Raw genomic sequence first — 18,961 nt, forward strand, 5'->3', positions numbered from 1 at the left:
ATTTAATAATTGCATATCTCATCACTGTTTTTTTTTTAACTTTAAGGTAATTTAGCCATATATATATATATATATATATATATATATATATATATATATATATATATATATATATATATATATATATATATATATATATATATATATATATATATATATATATATATATCCCAGAAATATAGTCGTTTTGTTTAGCAAAATTTAAACATACGTTTTCGTTATTAGCCATAACATTTGGATGAGAATTATTAGAATAATTTGGTCTCAAATCCAACGGTTTAATTACTCGTGCGTAATCTTTGTTATTGATCTGTGTGTGTGTATTCTGTTGTTAGCATTAGTGCTAACAGCGTGTCTCCTTCGGTGGGCGACAGGAGCGGCTCCGTAGGCTACACCTGTCCCATTTCGGCAAAGGTCTGTGGAGGCCAGTTCTAGTTCGGGCTGCATCGGAGGACTCTGGAGATGACAGGGTCGCGATGTCATCGTTTTCCAAAAGCTGCGGTTTGCTTGTCCACACGACAACACAACGCCGGCATTCTCAGATTTCTCCACTCTGAAACCCGTTCTCAAAACTCCATTTTCGCCCACCCAAAACATGGGGGACGACAGACCAAAACGAATACAAACTTCAAAGTTTTGACCAAAAAACCCTGTCGTGTGGACAGGCCCTAAATATGCAGGGTTTGTGTCTTAAATGTGTGAATGAAACAAAACACAACTCCAAATATATTTGTGATGAGGAAATGACCTTATAACATAGATCATAAAGTAGTGTAATATGGGACCTATAAAGCTAACCACAAAAGGTGCAGAATATCACTGTATACACTTGTTTGGGAGATTACACTAGGCATTTCTGTCTTAATTATAGACAATATACTTTTCTTATTCAAATTATGCATATCTCCAAAACAACAATTGTGATATTAGCCATTTTACAATAAAATCTCTCAGCTCTAAGGTTGGGTTCACTTGACATCACAACATTGTAGAGTTTATACTGAGCTGGAGGACAGGTGAGAATCTATGGTGGAATTTGCTGTTTAACTGTCAGATTGCAGATTTGTTGACCTGGATTATGGTTAATATCTCCTATCCATCATCTCTTGTCAGTGTAAATATAAATATATATATATTTCACAATAGCTTCAGATAGTGCCATTATTCAACCCCAAAGAGCTGATTATTGTCGGTTGAAAGGATTTAAGGATGTAAGATTAATATGACAGGTTTGTGGAGCCAATCCCACACAAATCATGAGAAGGTTCAACATTTGCGGATCATAAATTTGGAGATTTCTTAAAAATACTGAATCTCCCATAGCGCTATGCATGCCCTTTCCCACCATTTGAAATCTAAAAATGTGATAATGTCATACTCTCAGACAGATTTTCCCTATTGATTACATTGTACTTTATCATGAAATATCCAAAAAGTTAATTCACAAATGTTGAACCTGATCATTTCTATTAGTGACTAGACCCAAGAACAGGTGCACTATGTAACTTCTGAGGTTGAGGGGTTTGCTACTTCCCTGTCTCCATGGAGATGTTATTTCTTTGCCTGGAATGTTTCATAATAGGGCATTAAACATATTTCCCTTCCATTTGTTCAGTTACCCTAAAAAACATAAATTCTTCCCACGTGCAGGCTTACTTCTCCATAGATATGACCATTAACCTGTCTCTATTGCGAGCATTGAGTTTATTTCCATACTGCAGAATAATCAAGGCAAAACAGTAATATCTCCATGGACACAACCAGAAAAGTTACACAGTGCACCTTTGACAATATTATTTTTAGCTGCCTCCATCTATATTAAATATGATTGGCCTATGGAATGTTGTGATGTCATCTGAAACCAGCGATTGAGATTTCATTTTTTGTCACTATTCGCCCATCTCTACCTCTCTGGTTTGACAGGTACGACAATTAGAGGAGCTACGTTTTTTCCATCGTCACAAACTCCAGGACTGAAGAACGGAAAGACCCTCTCGGCGAAGGCACATCCGGTGAAGCAGTAGAGCAGCGTTCTGGAGCCAACGTCGTAGAAGGAGACGGTACCCTGGTCATAGTCCGTGAACACCCCGACAGTCTGAGGTCTGGTGTGGAGCTTCAGAAGGACCGAAGGGGAGTCCAGGGCACGGTATTCATCTCCTCCTCGCAAACGCACCGTCCAAAACCCATTCTCGGGCTTCGATGTGATCATGCCCTTACGGTTCACAGACTCCAGAACCACGCCCAGGTCCCAGTAAGTCTTTGAGCCCACCGAGACCTAAGGAGAGGGAAAACTGTTAGGCTAGATAATGGAGATCAACAATGACCTGCTCTGTTCTGGAAGTAAATTTTTATTAATTTTCTCTAGACTTCAAATATTATAGCTGACTTATTCTGCAAAAATGACTTTTCAGAGCTTTTAGCCATAGTTGCTTCCCTTCTCATTTACCCTCTTGAAGTTGTTTTTGGTGTGTTTTGTGCATATTTGAGCAGTCTTTAATTAATTTCACAGCCACTGCTCTCTACTTACTTTGATCTCCAATTTTATTGTCTTGGCAATACACGTAGGATTTGGCAGCATTTTGGTACAAATAAAAAAGAAAAAAATCTGCTGCTTGTGATCTACTATCCATTGGAGGCGCCGACAACTTCATGGTTCTTTGTTGTGATGATGTTTACTACAAGTCAGCGTGCTTGTTTCTTTTATTAAGTCTGAGCAAGCTTTCTAACTTAAAATTTTTCCAGAAAATTTATAGGAAAATTACAAATTTACTCAACCAGGGGATGGGTCATTGCTGAGCTCCATAAGTCAAGACAATAAAAAAGCGTCTACATTTTGAGTGAAATGTGCTAAGTATAACAAAAAATCGTATCTTATCATATTGCAAAAAACAATTCTGCCAACTCAATAATAATCAAACTTTGTAAAGATGGCTGCCATGCCATGACCTCTGACCTGGAAGTAGAAGCGCCCCGACACATAACCCTTCTTGGCGAGGACGCAGATGACTGGGTCAAACCTCTGGGGGTTGTCAGGGACGATGTGGAGTAGCTCTCCCCGCCCCGCCTGCTTCCCGTCTGGGGAGAGCACGATGTTTGGGTGAGCTGTGTGTGGATCAAGCTCCACATCCACTGGAGACACACAGAGAAGGAGAAGGTTAGGCCTATTCTGCAAATTCCACTTTTCAGAGCTTTATATATAGTTATTTCCCCTTCTCATTTACTCTTGTATGTGGAGTGATCTGTGCATGTTTGAGTAGTCTTTAATCGCTTATTTTCAAGATGCCATTTTGCCAATCAACTCTTGTTTTCACTGCCACCGGTGCACACCCACTGCTCTGTACTTATTTTGTTTTCAAGTTTTATTTTCTTAATTGGAGACATGCATAGGATTTGGCAGCATTGTGTAATTGTTTCGGTACAAAAAAAATTTAAATCGACTATCCATTAGAGGAGCCGGCTCTTTGTTGTGATGAGGTTTACGGGGGGGTTAGCTGCCATTGGCTACCACGGTTTTCTAACGCGGACATCAGTGGACTTGCCTGTCTCCATGGAAATGTTATTGCTTTTGTCTAGAATGTTCCACAGAATAGATTAAACCATCTATCATCTATCGTGATAGATGATAGATGGTATACACGCAGGTTATAACACTATGTTACATTACAGTTCAGATCTGTGGAGAGTCGCCCCTATTCACAGAAGAAATTTTTGAGCAATAGAAGCACCCAAAATGAATAAATGATAGATGTTTATGTTTAATGCCATACCATGGAACATTCCAAGCAAAGCAATAACATGTCCATGGAGACAAGCAGGTTGCACATCCTCAACCAGAAAAGTTTGGACTTTTAAGTTGCTTTTAAGACATATACAGAGATAATTACCTAGCAAAGTTAACTTGCGTCTGGCACTGCCACTTAAGTGATGTAAAAGTATGATTACTATGATGGTAATGATGAAGTATTTACCACAGGTACTATCCCATCAAACCAAGTTAGAATTAGAAAAACCTGTCATGTTTATTATGGGATAAACAGGCTACGTTTTTAGTTGTGGATGGACTTTTGAGCCTTACAAAAATGAATGTTTGTGCAAATTGGATGATAGAACACAGTATTTAGTCAACTATGTGTGTCGTTTTAAATAAGACTGAACTCCCTTATTGAAAATGTAATTGTCAAAGTACATACCTGCATATTTCTGCACCATCCTCAGTTCTGTTAGAAAAAAAGAATACATTATATATACATTATACATTATGAGATTTAAAACATCACATTGATTGAGTTCTTTAAAGGTGCACTATGTAACTTTCTGGTTGGGGTTCCGTCACGTTTCTACAGATATGTCATTGCTCTTCCTGGAATGTTGTATGACACTAAACAACTACCTTACATTTATTCAATTCCAGGTGGTTTATAGCTCAAGAACACAGAAAAAAACAGGCATTCTGACTGAGCCTCTACACAGATCTGACCTGTAACTTGGTCTGGTTTGGTCTCCATGAAGGTAGAAATGTTTAATGCCATACTTTGAAACATTCCAGATAAAGCAATAACATCTAGACAGAGAAAAGCAATTGACGGACCTTCCACCAGAAAAGTTACACAATGCACCTTTAAATATGTCTTTACGCAAATGTTTTAACCCAGATGCCCTCCCCCTTCCTGTGGTGTCTTACCTTGGTTCCTGAGCAGGTCCATTTGTTTGTCCACAGTCTCCTTTAGTTTAGACAGAGCGTCTCTCAGTGTCGCCGCGCTCTGCTCTGAGGGAAGCCGGACCTCAGACCAATCTGTCGAGACTGGAGGAACAGTAACCGACGGAAACCGCTGAGAAAAAAAGTTACAGCATGTTAGTTTATGTCAAGATGTTTGTTTGTTGCGATTTGAATATTTGCTGCAAACTTTTAAAACAACTTTGGGAGAGCAGCTAAGGCAAGGCAAGTTTATTTGTATAGCTCAGTTCCTACACAAAGTAAGTGCAATTCAAGTAATTCAAAGAAATACAAATATATATCTTCTCATTTTATTTTGTTGCCATTACAGATTTTCTCACGGCAGAACAGTGTAATAATTCTAGAAGTAACGCAGATGACTGAAAAACAAAATGAAAAACGACAATCGAAGCATTAAATGTCATATAAAAGAAGTTATTTATTTTGTTCTGAATTATATGAGAATTTTATACGAGATGTTTGGACGGAGATGTTTCACACTCTGTGGTCAGATTCCAGACTCTTCTAGATTCAAACGTAATGTAGAAAGAAACAGAAAGTTTCAGGCTGTTCGGGCAAGTCTGAGATAGTGTCATGGAGTTGTTTCCTTATAGTTCTTCAATCTCTGTCATTATTATCATGACGGGAGTAAATTAAGATCAGATAATTCATATTTTCCAGCAGCAGAGGGAGTCATGCATGTCCTTTGATGATGAAATGAAAGGGGAGTTTGAACTGCTCAGACTGGTTTAATTCTGTGTCAGTGATATATGTTTAATGAGGTAATATCCCCGGGCTGTATTATGTCATATTTTCTCAGAGCTGCACAAACACTGCACTCTGCTTTTTATTGGAGACGTGTCCAGACACCCCGATCCTTTGTGTAATGTTGATGTTATGCAAAAGTTTTGGAGTCAGAACAATCCCATAATCCCGCAGGTTTGTGGTTTGATCCCAGCTCCAACAGAGGCCTACTGTTGTGGTGTTCTTGAGCAATACACTTCTGAACCTTGTCTCTCCTGCCCCAGGGATTTAGTTTCCCAGCACCCACTGAAGCAATTTGAAAAGCTTGTAAACAGCAGTCTACTTAAATATATATTTTGAAATCGCTGAACAAATTGATACTTTGCAGCTCATGTCATCAACATTACGTGTGGGTGTGAAGCTAATTGCAAACACTGCACTGTCCGAAGCTCTGTTGCTCAAGGTAGACTTAAAGGTGCATTGTGCAACTTTTCTAGTCGAGGGTCTGTCAAGTGCTTTTCTCTGTGGAGATGTTATTTCTTTGTCTGGAAGGTTCCACAGTATGGTTTTAAACCTTTCTATCTTCCGCTAACAGTCAGGATGTCTGTTTTTCTGAGCATATAAAAAGACCTGTAATTGAATAAATGTTAAGAAGAGTTGTTTAATGTCATTAGTGGCGTAGTGGGGATTTTTTAAGTGTGGGTACGAGATTCGTAACGTCATCGATGTCATGAACACCCCCCCACTCTACCCCAGGGCTGAACCAGGAGGACTAAACCAGGACTGAACCAGGAATAAAACAGGACTAAACCAGAATTAAACCAGGTCTAAACCAGGACTAATCTTGGACTTCAGAGCGAGTTAGAGAACTCTGAGCCTGTGGAACCGTTGCGGTTGTGCTTAGCCTCATGGGCCAAGGAGCTCTACACCGCTACTTTCACCTGTGGTCACCCGACAGTCTACACGGGCGCACCTCCAGGCGCGTCCTGACACTCAGTCCTGGTTCAGTCCTGGTTCAGTCCTGGTTCAGCCCTGGTTCAGTCCCTGGTTCAGTCCTGGTTCAGTCCTGGTCCCCTCATGTCTCTGGTAACTCTAAGACATTACTGCAGATATCATGAGCCTATGCAGGTTGTTTTCACCATTGCCAGTAGCTCCGGTTTGACATTTAACTTGTAGCTATCTTATATTTGTTATTTTTTTATATCTCACGTCGGTAGAATTGGTGGAGGCCGAAACCCCATGTACCTCGCCCACTACACCCCTGGCCTGAATGTCATACTGTGGAGCATCTCTGGGGTCACTCTCACCTTTTTTGTTGAAAATCAAACACCTAAACAGGACCTCGTAATCACTGCGGTTTAAACACATTCTGTATTTTTTCTTTCTTCAAACATTCTTAAAAGTTTTTTGACTGTGTTTGCTAATGTTTGCATTGTGTCTCCATGGTATTGGCAGGTACTAACAGCTATAGTATAATATCTGTATCAGAACTGAAAAAGCAGGATCTTAATTTGTGCTCCTATTGATATTACCTCAGTTAACACTTGAGCAACATTTGCATAACAGATCAAAACAGCACACTCATAGCTGAAGAAGCTCAGTGTGCAGGAGGGAGCAACTAAAGGCAAAATAATACAAGTACGACCAGCATTTTAAAGGTGCATTGTGTCACTTTTTGGTTGGGCCATCACCTGCTTGTTTCTATGGATATGTCATTGCTCTGCTTAAAATGTTTCACAGTATGACATTGAACGCATCGTACATTTATTCAATTACAGGTGGTTTTATAGCTCAAAAATACCTAGAAAAACAGACATTCTGACTGTGAGCGGGGTCGCCTCTCCACAGATCTGACCTGTAACTCGGTCTGGTTTGGTCTCCATGGAGATCGAAATGTTTTAATGCCATACTGTGAAACATTCCTGACAAAGCAATAACATCTTCATGAAGAAAAGCATTTGACAAACCCTCCACCAGAAAAGTTACACAATGCACCTTTAATTGTTGGATATTCAAGTTTATCCATACACAGGGCGCAGCCATGTTGGCTTTCTAACTCTTAACCAGCTCACGGTTCTGAACTGTCACCCAAGGTTGAGAGGTATTCTGAAGTGGATGGGCGTTCCAGCGTAAATGTGCAAGTCAGAACTCGGAAAATCCAACAAGTGGAGCGCAGCATTAGCGTCACACTGCCAGGGAATGTTGATGACATCATCTCCAAATCAATAACTACGCTGCGAGGATCACCGTAGCAACAGGTAAATAAATGAACTACTGTTAGGAGGGGCTACCGTCAACTAAAATAGCAAATACTAACACTTTGGACATCCATGGAGAGTTAAAAGTTGTCACTGAATGATTTTCAGTTTGTGGGATCATGACACTGAGATTACAACCAAAATTTGTAATACAGTAATATTAATTTTAGTTGCCCCCATCTGTATTAAATATTATTGGCATATTGAAACTTTGCAGCTGATTGCATCAACATTCCCTGGGGGGTGATGCTATCTGTAGGCACTGGTTTGTCTGAAGCTCTGTTGGACTTTAATCTGAGCTTTATTTTACCACAATCTGACCAAAAAGAACCGATTCAGCAGGAGATTTTTACTGTTAAACAAGTGTCACTAACTAACTTTTTTTTTTAGTTAGTCACTCTCACCTTTTTTTGAAAATCAGTCTCCTTAACAGAACCATGAACGCTTGTATTGATCACAGGCTCCTGACAATTTGTTGCTTCAATCCATTTTGTATGTTTTTCTACTTTTCTTCTAATGTGTGCATTGTGTCACGATGGTAACTGATGAACTTTCCACCAGAGGCATACATAAAGAAAACCCCCAGCATGATGTCACTGCAAAGCATCAGTAGAAAGTTGTGCTGTTCAAACCTGTATGAGCTGCAGATGGTCGTCAGACTCCCGGAGCTCCTCCAGCTCCTGTCTCCTGGTCTCCAGCTCTTGGATCTCTCTATTCAGATCCTGGGTCAGCTGTTCTGCTCGAGTCTCTGCTGATCTCTGCTCTTTCAGAATCGCCTCCTTCACTTCAGTTTGTCTTTCTTTAATGGAGTTTATTAGAGACGTGAAGAGGGTGTCACTGTGTTCCAGCTCCTTATCTGCACTCTCCTTAAATGACATAAATCAGAAAATAGCGTAAAGAAACTAGCACCCAAACTGTGTCAAAACTGATAATCATTTAAAACATAACATGCAAAACAGGGTTGTCAAAAGTATCGAAAATGAGATACTAACTGATACTAAAACAACTATCAAGTGTCAATACTCAAATAAAATCACATAACTGGATAAAAATAAGTATATATAAATGGACATAGCTAACCCAACAAGTTCCAAATAGGAAGTGTGCATGGGTGCGCTTCTGGCTCCACTGACTCTGGCTCCAGTTGTCCTTACATTGAAAATTTGTCACCACTTCTCTCTGTAACTGCTGCTGTGAGCCTCGTCATTTTGGACCTGAAATGTTCGTATTAACCCGCTCTACGTGAATTTGGAACTCGGCTCCAAGTTCGCTCTTATAACTTCTAGTCTTTTTATCTTTATATGGACTATGGTAAGGCCACATGGTTTAATAAACGAATACTATTATGGTCTAGTTAAGAGCTATTGAATGTTCCACAGTATGACATCTACTACTGTCTGTGAATGCTCACAAAACACTGAAGTTAATAAATTGAAACCAGATACTTTAATGCCACAACTGTGAAACATTCTAGGTATAACAATGTCATCTCCATGGAGACAATAAGCAAAGATAGCAAATGTAGCAACGCCCCTACCAGAAAATTGCAGGTTTAAAGTTTACTAGTTAATATATAAACATGTTTTATGCACGTACCTTTCTTTGCTGAAGGCTGTTTGAAATCTCCTCCACTTTTTTAACGCGCTGCTCGATCATGTTTTTGAACTCAGCCTCAGTCTTCACCATTTGAGCCTAAAAGAAGAAAAAAAACAACAACTTTAAAACGTCTTAAACTGTTCAGAGTCCCAAAGCAGAGCAAGAAACAGCAAGAAAATGCAGAACTCTTATATTATTTAGGAGTGATTAGGGTTTATGAGAGATCTGGGTCCAGAAATGTGAGTTTAAAGCGTCAAAACAAATAGATATCCACATTATTGACGATATTATTATATATCTGACAGCTTAAAGATGCACTGCCTAACTTTTCTGGTGAAAGGTAAACCAACTGCTTGTCTCCATGGAGATGTTTTACCGCAAATGTTCCACAGTATGGGATTGCACTTATTTATCTCATTAAAGACAATAAAAAGGTAAAAGAATGTTAGATATGGAAAGCAATAACATTTCCATGGAGACAAATGTTACACAGTGCAACTTTTACTTGAGTAACTTGTTTTTTTGCACCACTCCTTCAGATATGATTTAACTTGTCTCATTTTGTGTGTCCTTTAAAAGATTTTGTGCATTAGTGAGCGTTTTGTCCTTCAGATTACGTTAACTTCATAAATCAGATGTTACGCCCAGACAGTAAGACTTAGTTGATTTGTAGTTTTGTGTAATTGTGTAACTTTTTCTGGTAATACTTTTCTTCATGGAGATGTTATTGCTTTGTCAGGAATGTTTCACAGTATGGTATTAAACCTTTTAATCTTCATGGAGACCAAACCAGACCAAGTTATAGGTCAGATCTGTGGAGAGGCGACCACGCCCACAGTCAGAATGTCTGTTTTGCTTGGTATTTTTGGGCTATAAAACCACTTGTAATTGAATAAATGTTAAGTAGAGCTGTTTAATGTCATACTGTGGAACATTCCAGGCAGAGCAATGACATCTCCATAGAAACCAACAGGTGATGAACCCCCAACCAAAAAGTCACACAGTGCACCTTTAATACAGTGTTATAATAGATGCATCATGAATGTCAGACTTCCGGTCATTGCGCAATGCATACTGGGAAGGATTTTCCAAAAAGTGAGCATCAAAGTGCCATGTTTGTTTTCCCAGTGGGATGCGTCTATTGACAAAGTCAGTCTTTTCTAGTCTTTTGAACCATATCACTTTTGTTTCTGCTTCTGATATCATCATATTTTAGTTTTGGGATTTGGATATCATAGTTGCGTGGTTGTTGGATGTCCTAACAGTGGAAAATGGCTTGAGAAATTTGTATGCGAACTTTGTAACTGCAAAAGGGAATCGGATGTGTGTGACTGCAAACAAACTGTTTCCCTTCCCAGCGGAATTGAGAAATAGTGAAAGGTGAAGGTGATGGGCAGTATTGATACACAGGAAGGATGAAAAAGGAAACCTTTGACTCCCTAAATCATACCAAGTTTGCAGCAAACATTTTGTATGTGGAGCACCAACAAAGCAAAACCCCGACTCCTCGCTCCACCTTGGTTACGAATTTAAAAAATCAACGCCAAAACAAAAGGCACCAACGTTTCGCCAAGAAACACCTTCCACTGCAAAGTGACCAAGACCTGATGTTGCTGTAAAACCACAAGAACAAGAAAGTCTGAGCTCAGTCTGTTTGTCTTCTGCACCTCTCACTTAACAAACGGGATCCCACTTTGTTGATACTCCACATACAAAATGTTTGCTGCAACTCGGGATGATTTAGGCAGTCAAAGGTTTCCTTTTTCATCCTTCCTGTGGATCAATACTGCCCATCACCTTCACCTTTCAATATTTTTCAATTCCATTGGGAAGGGAAACAGTTTGAACAGAGGTTTGCAGTCACACACATCTGATTCCCTTTTACATTTATGGAGTTCACAAACTTCCAAAGCCCATTCTCTCGAGCTGTTTTCCGCTGTTAGGACATCCAACAACCACACAATTAAGATGTCCGAATGCCAGAACTAAAATATGACGATATCAGAACCCGAAACAAAAGCGACATAGTGCAAAAGACTAGAAAAGACTGGCTTTGTCAATAGACGCATCCCACTGGGAAATCAAACATGGCGGTTTGATGCTCACTTTTTCGGAAAATCTTTCCCAGTATGTATTAAGTCAGAAATTCGGGATGCATCTATACACTTTGTCATCTTCTTTCCTCACCTTCCTCTCTGCGCTCTCATCTTCTAAACTCACGGCCTTGTGGTTCTTGTGCTCCGTCTCCACGCAGAATCGACACACGCATTTCTGCTCGTCTTTACAAAACATCTCCAGTAACCGATCATGCTTCTTACACAGCCTCTCCTGCAGATTCCCCACCGGCTCTATCAACTTATGCACCTGCAGAGCGCCCACTTTCTGATGCGGCTCCAAGTGAATAGAACAATACGAAGCCAGACAAACCAAACACGATTTTTTGGCTTTGACTTCGACTGATCCCGCTAAACAAACATCGCAAGTTATCTCTCCAGGCTGCACTGAATTAAGAAGCGTAACTTTCTGCGGAATGATCACGCTTTTGAACGTATCGGCGAGCTCTTTGAACGCGGTGTTGATGCTGATCTCCGGGCGCGGTGAGAAGGTCTTTTCGCAGGTGGGGCACTGGCACATGTTGTCGCATTTGGCCCAGGCGCTTTGGAGGCACGCGTGGCAGAAGTTGTGCCCGCACGGAGTGGTGACCGGGTCGGTGAAGATGAGCGAGCAGAGCGGGCACAGGAGCTGCTTCTCCGGGAGTGAAGAGGACATCATCTGCACAAGGAGAAGAAACAACAACATAAAGTGTGAAAATATGACATTAAAATATAACATAAGTAAGGGGGTATTATCATGGATTCATATCTTTAGCTTTTCATTTAAAGCTATTTTGCATTTGTTTAAAGGTCCTATATAATGCAAACTTGACTTAAGAGATTTAAAGCTGCATTGTGTAGGTTTTTGGTTGGGGGTCCAACACCTGCTTGTTTCTATGGAGATCGAATGTTCCACAGTATGACACTAAACAGCTCTACTTTACATTTATTCAATTACATGTAGTTTTATAGCTCAAAAATACCTACAAAAACCAGTCATTGTAACTGTGAGCGGAGTCGCCTCTCCACAGATCTACCCTGTAACTTGGTATGATTTGGTCTCCATTATGATAGATAGAAAGGTTTAATGCCACATTGGGAAACTTTCTGCACAAAGCAATAACATTTCCATGGAGAACAGAATTTGACAGACCCTCCACCAGAAAAGTTACACAATACACCTTTAAGTCATGTTATAATGGTGTTACCGCCTGAAAAACACACCTGGAGTTGTGTTTTGTTTCATTCTCACATGTTTGAGTAACTCTTTATTGTTAGTCTGTCTACATCTCCACAGGTCAACTTGCTCTGTTCCACCAAGTCATGCAGTGGTAGTTTTCAATTTAACAGCTCCTTTTTACCTTTAGTTCAGTAGAGATGGGCAATTCCAGGGCAGAAACCATCCAAATGATCCTAGTGAAGTTTAAAAACACAGTGAAGCACTTCTGTTTTACCACATGACATCACAAGGTGGAACAGAGTGTTTTCTATTTGAGAGAAGAACTCAGCCTAAATATGCAGTGCAATATGCAATTTGCAAAACACAACTCCAGGTATACTTGTGATGAGAATGTAGAGAGAATGTAAGACAATTTACGTAATTTATCCTCCATGAACATATTAGTTTAATATGACTCACAAAAGCTATATTTACACCATGTCCTTCCCTTGGCATACCACTGCCATACCACTATCTAAATTGTGGCATATTGCTGTCTAACCGGTGCTTACTGAGCTTCAAATTCTCACCACTTCTTTCTAAGCATAAGGGCTCAAAGATTATACTGTGTTCACTTTTGAAATCATACTATGTTGACTTTTTATTATTGATAGTAAATAAACTTCTCCTGCTTAATCCTCTCAGGCTCAACTTAAATTTTAGTAACAGGAAAAAATCTGGTATTTGGGGAAAATGATCACATGGGGTATTAATATACAATCCTGACTTTTTTTTTGAGAGAGACCTTCACATCCAATGCGTTCTGGGATGTTACAGATTTGCAGCATTGGTCCGATGTGGTAAATTAACACTGAAGACTGAAAATGATATGAACGCAAATTTTCATAACAATGAAAACATAAAGCACAGTGTAACAGAGCTTTACAGTGGCAGAACAACATCACTTTTTCGTGTGGTACTACAAGAAACAATTTTTATCCTTTGTAAACAACAAAAGTACTTTGCACTTCTGGCAGGTTGTTAGCGTGAAGCCATTCTTGCACAGTCTGCATTGTCCACGTTTATCAGCATGGATGGGAAAAAAGGCTCCTGAGTAAAAAAATCTCATAAAATATGGATTTGGAGTAAGTAGGTAATTGGCGTTTAGCTGTTGCAAATCTGCAACGCCTGCCTGGAGAGGGTTAAAACATCCAGTTCATCTTACTTCAACCTTTTCTTAGACAAGCTGAAATCTTCTAGCCTGATTCATCAGACGGTTTCACTTTGTGGAAACCATCTGACCTCGCAGTATTAGGATTCGTTCGCTGGATGGTAGATGAGTACTTTTTTAAATTTAACCAATCGCTGCTATTTGGTCGTGATGTATGTAATGCACCGCTAACAGGGCTAACTGGTATATTAAACTTTTCCCAAATCCCGTAGGAAGAAGGGCAATAATGCCTCTTGATAAAAATCACCAAACATTTTCTTTGTTCTGGCTTTAAATCTTCACTAATCATTGCCATCACAGAATGTATGGCTCTTCACTGATTGGTTGGTACCCAAACTTGCACGTCTGGGGTTCTTGCAAACCGTCAAGTGTGTTCTGATTCCTGACCTAGTCGCTGGAGAGAAATGAAATTGAGAGGAGGCATTAGGTGGCACCAGCCTGACTAGAAAACTTCTACAACGATGAGGAAACAACGTTATAACATCAATCAGAAAATAGCGTGATTTGGGCCTTTTAATACCGATGAACACCACAATCACACTCAAATGAAAAAGGGTCAAGTCAGAAGCAGTGGCTCTTGTGGAAGCTGTCCTTGGGCAAGACACTTGACTTCACATACACTGCCTAGTATGAATGTGGTGTGTGTGTGTTTGCATTTGCATGTGTGTTTACTTGTATAATAATTATGCAAAAATCGTGGTTACTTAAGAATGAAGTCTGTAATCAATCATAATTATATCATGTGATTTCTTGGGGTGCTTTTGTGCTGCCTGTGCATGTCTTAGTACAGTGTCATTATTGTCGACACATGCTGATGTTGTTGTATACTAGTATGTGTCTTGTGTTTTACAGACTGTTTCACACAGTAATCTGCTTTTATGTGGCTTCTTAACTTTTATATATTTATAGGATACGTTTTTATGGTGACGGTCTGAACAGAATACGTAAAAGTGGCGTCGCGTCTTCACTTTTTCTTCCATGTTTAGACGAGCTTTTTCGGAAGGAAATTTGCATGCATACTGTGACGCAAAAATGTGTGGAATTTGATTGGGTATGCATGCCAGGTTTCTGTATGTAGTGTAAACGCATACGCAACTTGAGCAGATCTGACCAGAATTTTGCGTCTTGGGCTGTGGAGACGGAAACGCTATGGTGGGGTGTATTCAACTTTTCCACTCTAGAGGATGATTTCAGATTTTTGTGTTTTTAAGGTCCAAAAACGCAGTCACCATCTAAACAAAAGGCACTTACCACAGAATATTTTGTCATTTTTACCCGCAAATGCTCTTGTGTAAACAGGCCCTTGCTGACCTTTTCTATATTAGGTGCAGGCTTTACTATATAAAAGTGGACGAACGAAGTGTGACGTCTCCCATAGCATTCGGCTCCAGTCAAACGAAGCTCATGAGGCTTGCAGTGAGTGAATTTGGAACCAGGTCCATATTAGGAATAGGAATTTATGTATTTATGGACAAAATAGCAAAATAAAAACACCAGGATCATGCAGTAATATGAACATTTTAAGACCAAACTGAGCCGCAGATGCAGAGAGAGGGGAGACAGTTTTCCAACGTATGTATCTGTCATGCATTTATTGAATTATTAGTGCTTAAAAAGAACTTTCTTACTGTGGACAGACTTTTCACAGATCTGACCTTTAACTTGAACTGGTGGCACGCAAATAGATAAGTTTAATACTATACTCTGGATCATTCTTGGAGCAAAACAATACTATCTTAATTCAGTTTAGTATCACATCGCACACCCGAAAACTTCCGTAGTGCACCGTTAATGCTTCTTAAATATAAAATCACAGACTTCCACCATTTGATTCCTGATCCTGATTTTCCAGCCCCATCCACCCCTCACTGTTCCAACATGAGTCACTCTACTTAAACAGACACACCCGAGCTCCACTGCACTATAAGAACTACATTATTAGGCAACTCTTCACTGCACTGGAAAAAGGAACTTATATTAATGAGAAGATATGTTATAATGTTGTGAAATCTCGTTATGAAGTTAGTTATTAGTTATTAGTTCATTAATTATTCATTACATTTTCTCCAGGTCAGAATTGGGACTAAACCAGAGCTAAACCAAAACTAAACCAGGACTAAACAAGGACTAGAACAGGATTAAACCAGAACTAAACCCAAAACTAAACCAGGGCCAAATCAAGTCTACGTTAGGCCTAAAATGAGTCCAATTTAAGACCAAAAAACTAAGAGAATATACCTACCTGTATTTCTACCTGTATTACCTGTATTTCTACCTAGTTTTCTTTTTTTTTTGCATTTGGTCACCTTTTTTTTTTTTTGTTAAATTTTCATCAATAAAAAAAAAAAAAAAGAATTGCTAAACAACATTTTCTTACTTCACTGACTTCAAATGTTAAAAAATAATATATTGAACCAAACTTTTATATAAACCAGTTGCAATTCCCTAGCTGTTTTGACCCATATTTGCATACTTATACTTTTACTGCATTGTATTTTCTCATTTTACGGGAGGTCATTTTGTTAGACCCACCTTTTAAGCATATGAGGAAGCTGTCAGAAATTCTCAGTGTTACACAAAGCACAAAAAACACCTGAAATTTGCAACCCTAAAACTTTTTTGCAAGGTGTAGCAAGGTTATTTTTTTAGTTTAATCAATTCTAAACAAGTGAGAAGATAAAAAAATGAAGCAAAATCAACCAGATTTGCTAAAAATGCATTTCAAATCACCAGGTGGACGTGAGAAAAGTTGGAATTAAAGATTAACTTAAAGAAAGACTTTGCCCTATAATTACATGATGTGATTTGATAAGGGCAGATGATAGTTCCAATCTAGTGCTAACATTCCAGTGAACAAGCCACAACACAGGCTAAACCTGAAATGAGAAATTGCTCTATAGTTGTCAATGAAAATCTTAACTAATGTGATCATGATGGTTAGTAAGTAGTAGTAGTAGTAGTAGTATTTTGTGTTTAAAATGCAGGTACTTACGGTATTGGAGTCTTGGTCACACGTTGAAACAGGTGACTCAGGTTTATGAATGAGGCCGAGCTATGCAACTGCAAAATGAAACGTCAACAGATATTCTTCAAACTGGGCCCTCCCACCTCGGCTGCACTCATAAATGCTCCTGTGTGTGTGTGTGTGTGTGTACAAGCTCAGAGGAAGTTAAAGCCGCTGTACCTGATTTTTACTGATTTAAAAACCTGAAAAACAGAACTAGTTCATTTTAAACAGTTCGCGGACAGATCCAAAGTTATTCCTCTTTTACCTCATGCATTTAGTGCGTCCTAATTATTCACCACAATGAGTTTATGAGCACTTTGTATCAAAATACCACAACTTCTGTCCTTCAACCACTCAACACAGTGTTATCTTGAACAGTCTGTGCAGATTCATTCTCCGCTGTCCCTTCAGAACTCACCACTGTGTCCTGCTCACTCTGTCCTCCCAACGTCAACTACACTGGTTATTATTGTTGCATTATTGTTGTATTATTATAAACATTATTCTCTTTTTGTGTTATCACCACATTCCCCACGGACACATTACACTTAATTCTCACAGGTGCAGACCATTCATTATTTTTCGCCTCACGTGATCAAAAATTCTCACATACTATTGGGTGTCAAGAATACAAAACATAAGACTCTGCAAATACAAATAATAACAAAATGAGAGCACAACACAACACGTCCACTTGCTCACACTTGAAAAAAATACATTTATATACCAACACAATCAGGCCCATAACATATTTTTATAATCCTCCAAACATAAACAAACATTTCAAAATCTAACAACTTAAGTTTGGTGGCTGGTTTTGTCATTACATCTGCAAACATCTCAATGGTGGGACAGTACTCCAGGTTGATCCTGCCATCATTTAACATGGACCTCACAAAATGGTATTTAATATCCACATGTTTGCAGCGTTGTCTATGTACAGGATTCTTTGCTAAAGCTATAGCTCCCTGGTTGTCCTCATAGATGTTACATGAATATTTGTGACCATCAAAACACTCCAGGAGCTGTTGTAAGTACATACACTCCTGTATGGTTGCAGCTAAAGCCATATACTCAGTCTTACAAGTGGCTAGAGCTACAGAAGGCTGTCTTTTAGTCTTCCATGAGACTACTGGTCCATCCTTGTTTAGACTGATACAATAACCTGTTATGCTTTCTCCATCACTTATTTTTAAATGCATTCATCATCAGTTATCCTGAAAATCTTAAACAGTATTGAATTCCATTCAGATCCTCTTACAGATTACGTCACACTGATCAGACATTTTTTGTTGTCCCAAGAGTCTAAAAACAAATAGGAAAACACTCATTTAAATATAAAGCTCCTTTTGATTGGAACAATCTTCCCTCATCGGTTCACGCTTTGACTTCTGTCCCTTCATTTAAAAATGCTCTGGTTCAATATTTGCATAACCTGTGTCATTGTTTTTGATCATTTTGTTGTAAATTTTGTTATGTTTTGTGACCATATTTGAACTCTGTCTTAGCTTTTGTTCAAATTTGATTTACTACGTGTCTAACAGTCAAGTGTGAGTGAGTGTGTGTAGTTGTGTTGATTTTGTTCTTTTGTTTTGTCTATGTTTATTTGAATTTATGTACCCTACTGTCAGTAGCTGCAGACAGTACACAGCAGACCTGTTTTGACCACCAGTGCTGCTTATGCCAGTGTATCTTTAAAAATATCAGTTCATATACTTCAGACAAACTAGAGAGGAAGACAGAGAGATTTTTCTGATCCTGGGGGAAAGTCAAGTTTTGCTGCAATCACATTTCCACTGTGCTTCTTGGTGTCCTTTGTGTCTCAGTCAAAGGTCTCAGTGCAGTTCAACAGGAGGACTGGTCAGGGAGGGTCAACAGATCTGTGTCCGGGCAGTTTGAGGAGAGGAAGAGCCAAAAGTGTCTCTCCTCTGTATCCTGCAGCTTCACAGCAGCCTCCATGGGGCACCAGGTGAACACAACAGGAAAGGCCTCGTTCCTATTCTGGTCATTCCTTCAAAGTACTTCCTCTGGAAGGTCAAAGTATTTCCTCTGGAAGATCCACCACATTTGCTGCCACATATGATGCAAAAAGCCTGTAGCATCTCCAATGACCACAGCAAGCCTCTTACACAATCTCCATGGATACGGGAGAAACAAAT

General features: G+C 39.3%; 1 protein-coding gene across 1 annotated transcript; it reads right to left on the reverse strand.

The window, feature by feature from the left end:
• Positions 1 to 1,501: 1,501 nt before the first annotated feature.
• LOC110153872 (E3 ubiquitin-protein ligase TRIM39-like) lies at positions 1,502 to 16,864 on the reverse strand. The gene is made up of 8 exons (XM_055156277.1): positions 16,788 to 16,864; positions 11,500 to 12,084; positions 9,313 to 9,408; positions 8,349 to 8,582; positions 4,682 to 4,829; positions 4,191 to 4,217; positions 2,954 to 3,129; positions 1,502 to 2,275 (listed from the first exon to the last, which is right to left on the reverse strand). The coding sequence occupies exons 2-8, from the start codon at positions 12,082 to 12,084 to the stop codon at positions 1,904 to 1,906; spliced, it is 1,638 nt and encodes a 545-aa protein (XP_055012252.1). The 5' UTR covers positions 16,788 to 16,864; the 3' UTR covers positions 1,502 to 1,903.
• Between the last annotated feature and the right edge of the window lie 2,097 nt (positions 16,865 to 18,961).

The sequence above is a fragment of the Boleophthalmus pectinirostris genome, unplaced genomic scaffold, assembly GCF_026225935.1.
Source record: "Boleophthalmus pectinirostris isolate CB_2022bp ecotype Guang Dong unplaced genomic scaffold, ASM2622593v1 HiC_scaffold_20, whole genome shotgun sequence".
Lineage (NCBI taxonomy): Eukaryota > Metazoa > Chordata > Actinopteri > Gobiiformes > Gobiidae > Boleophthalmus > Boleophthalmus pectinirostris.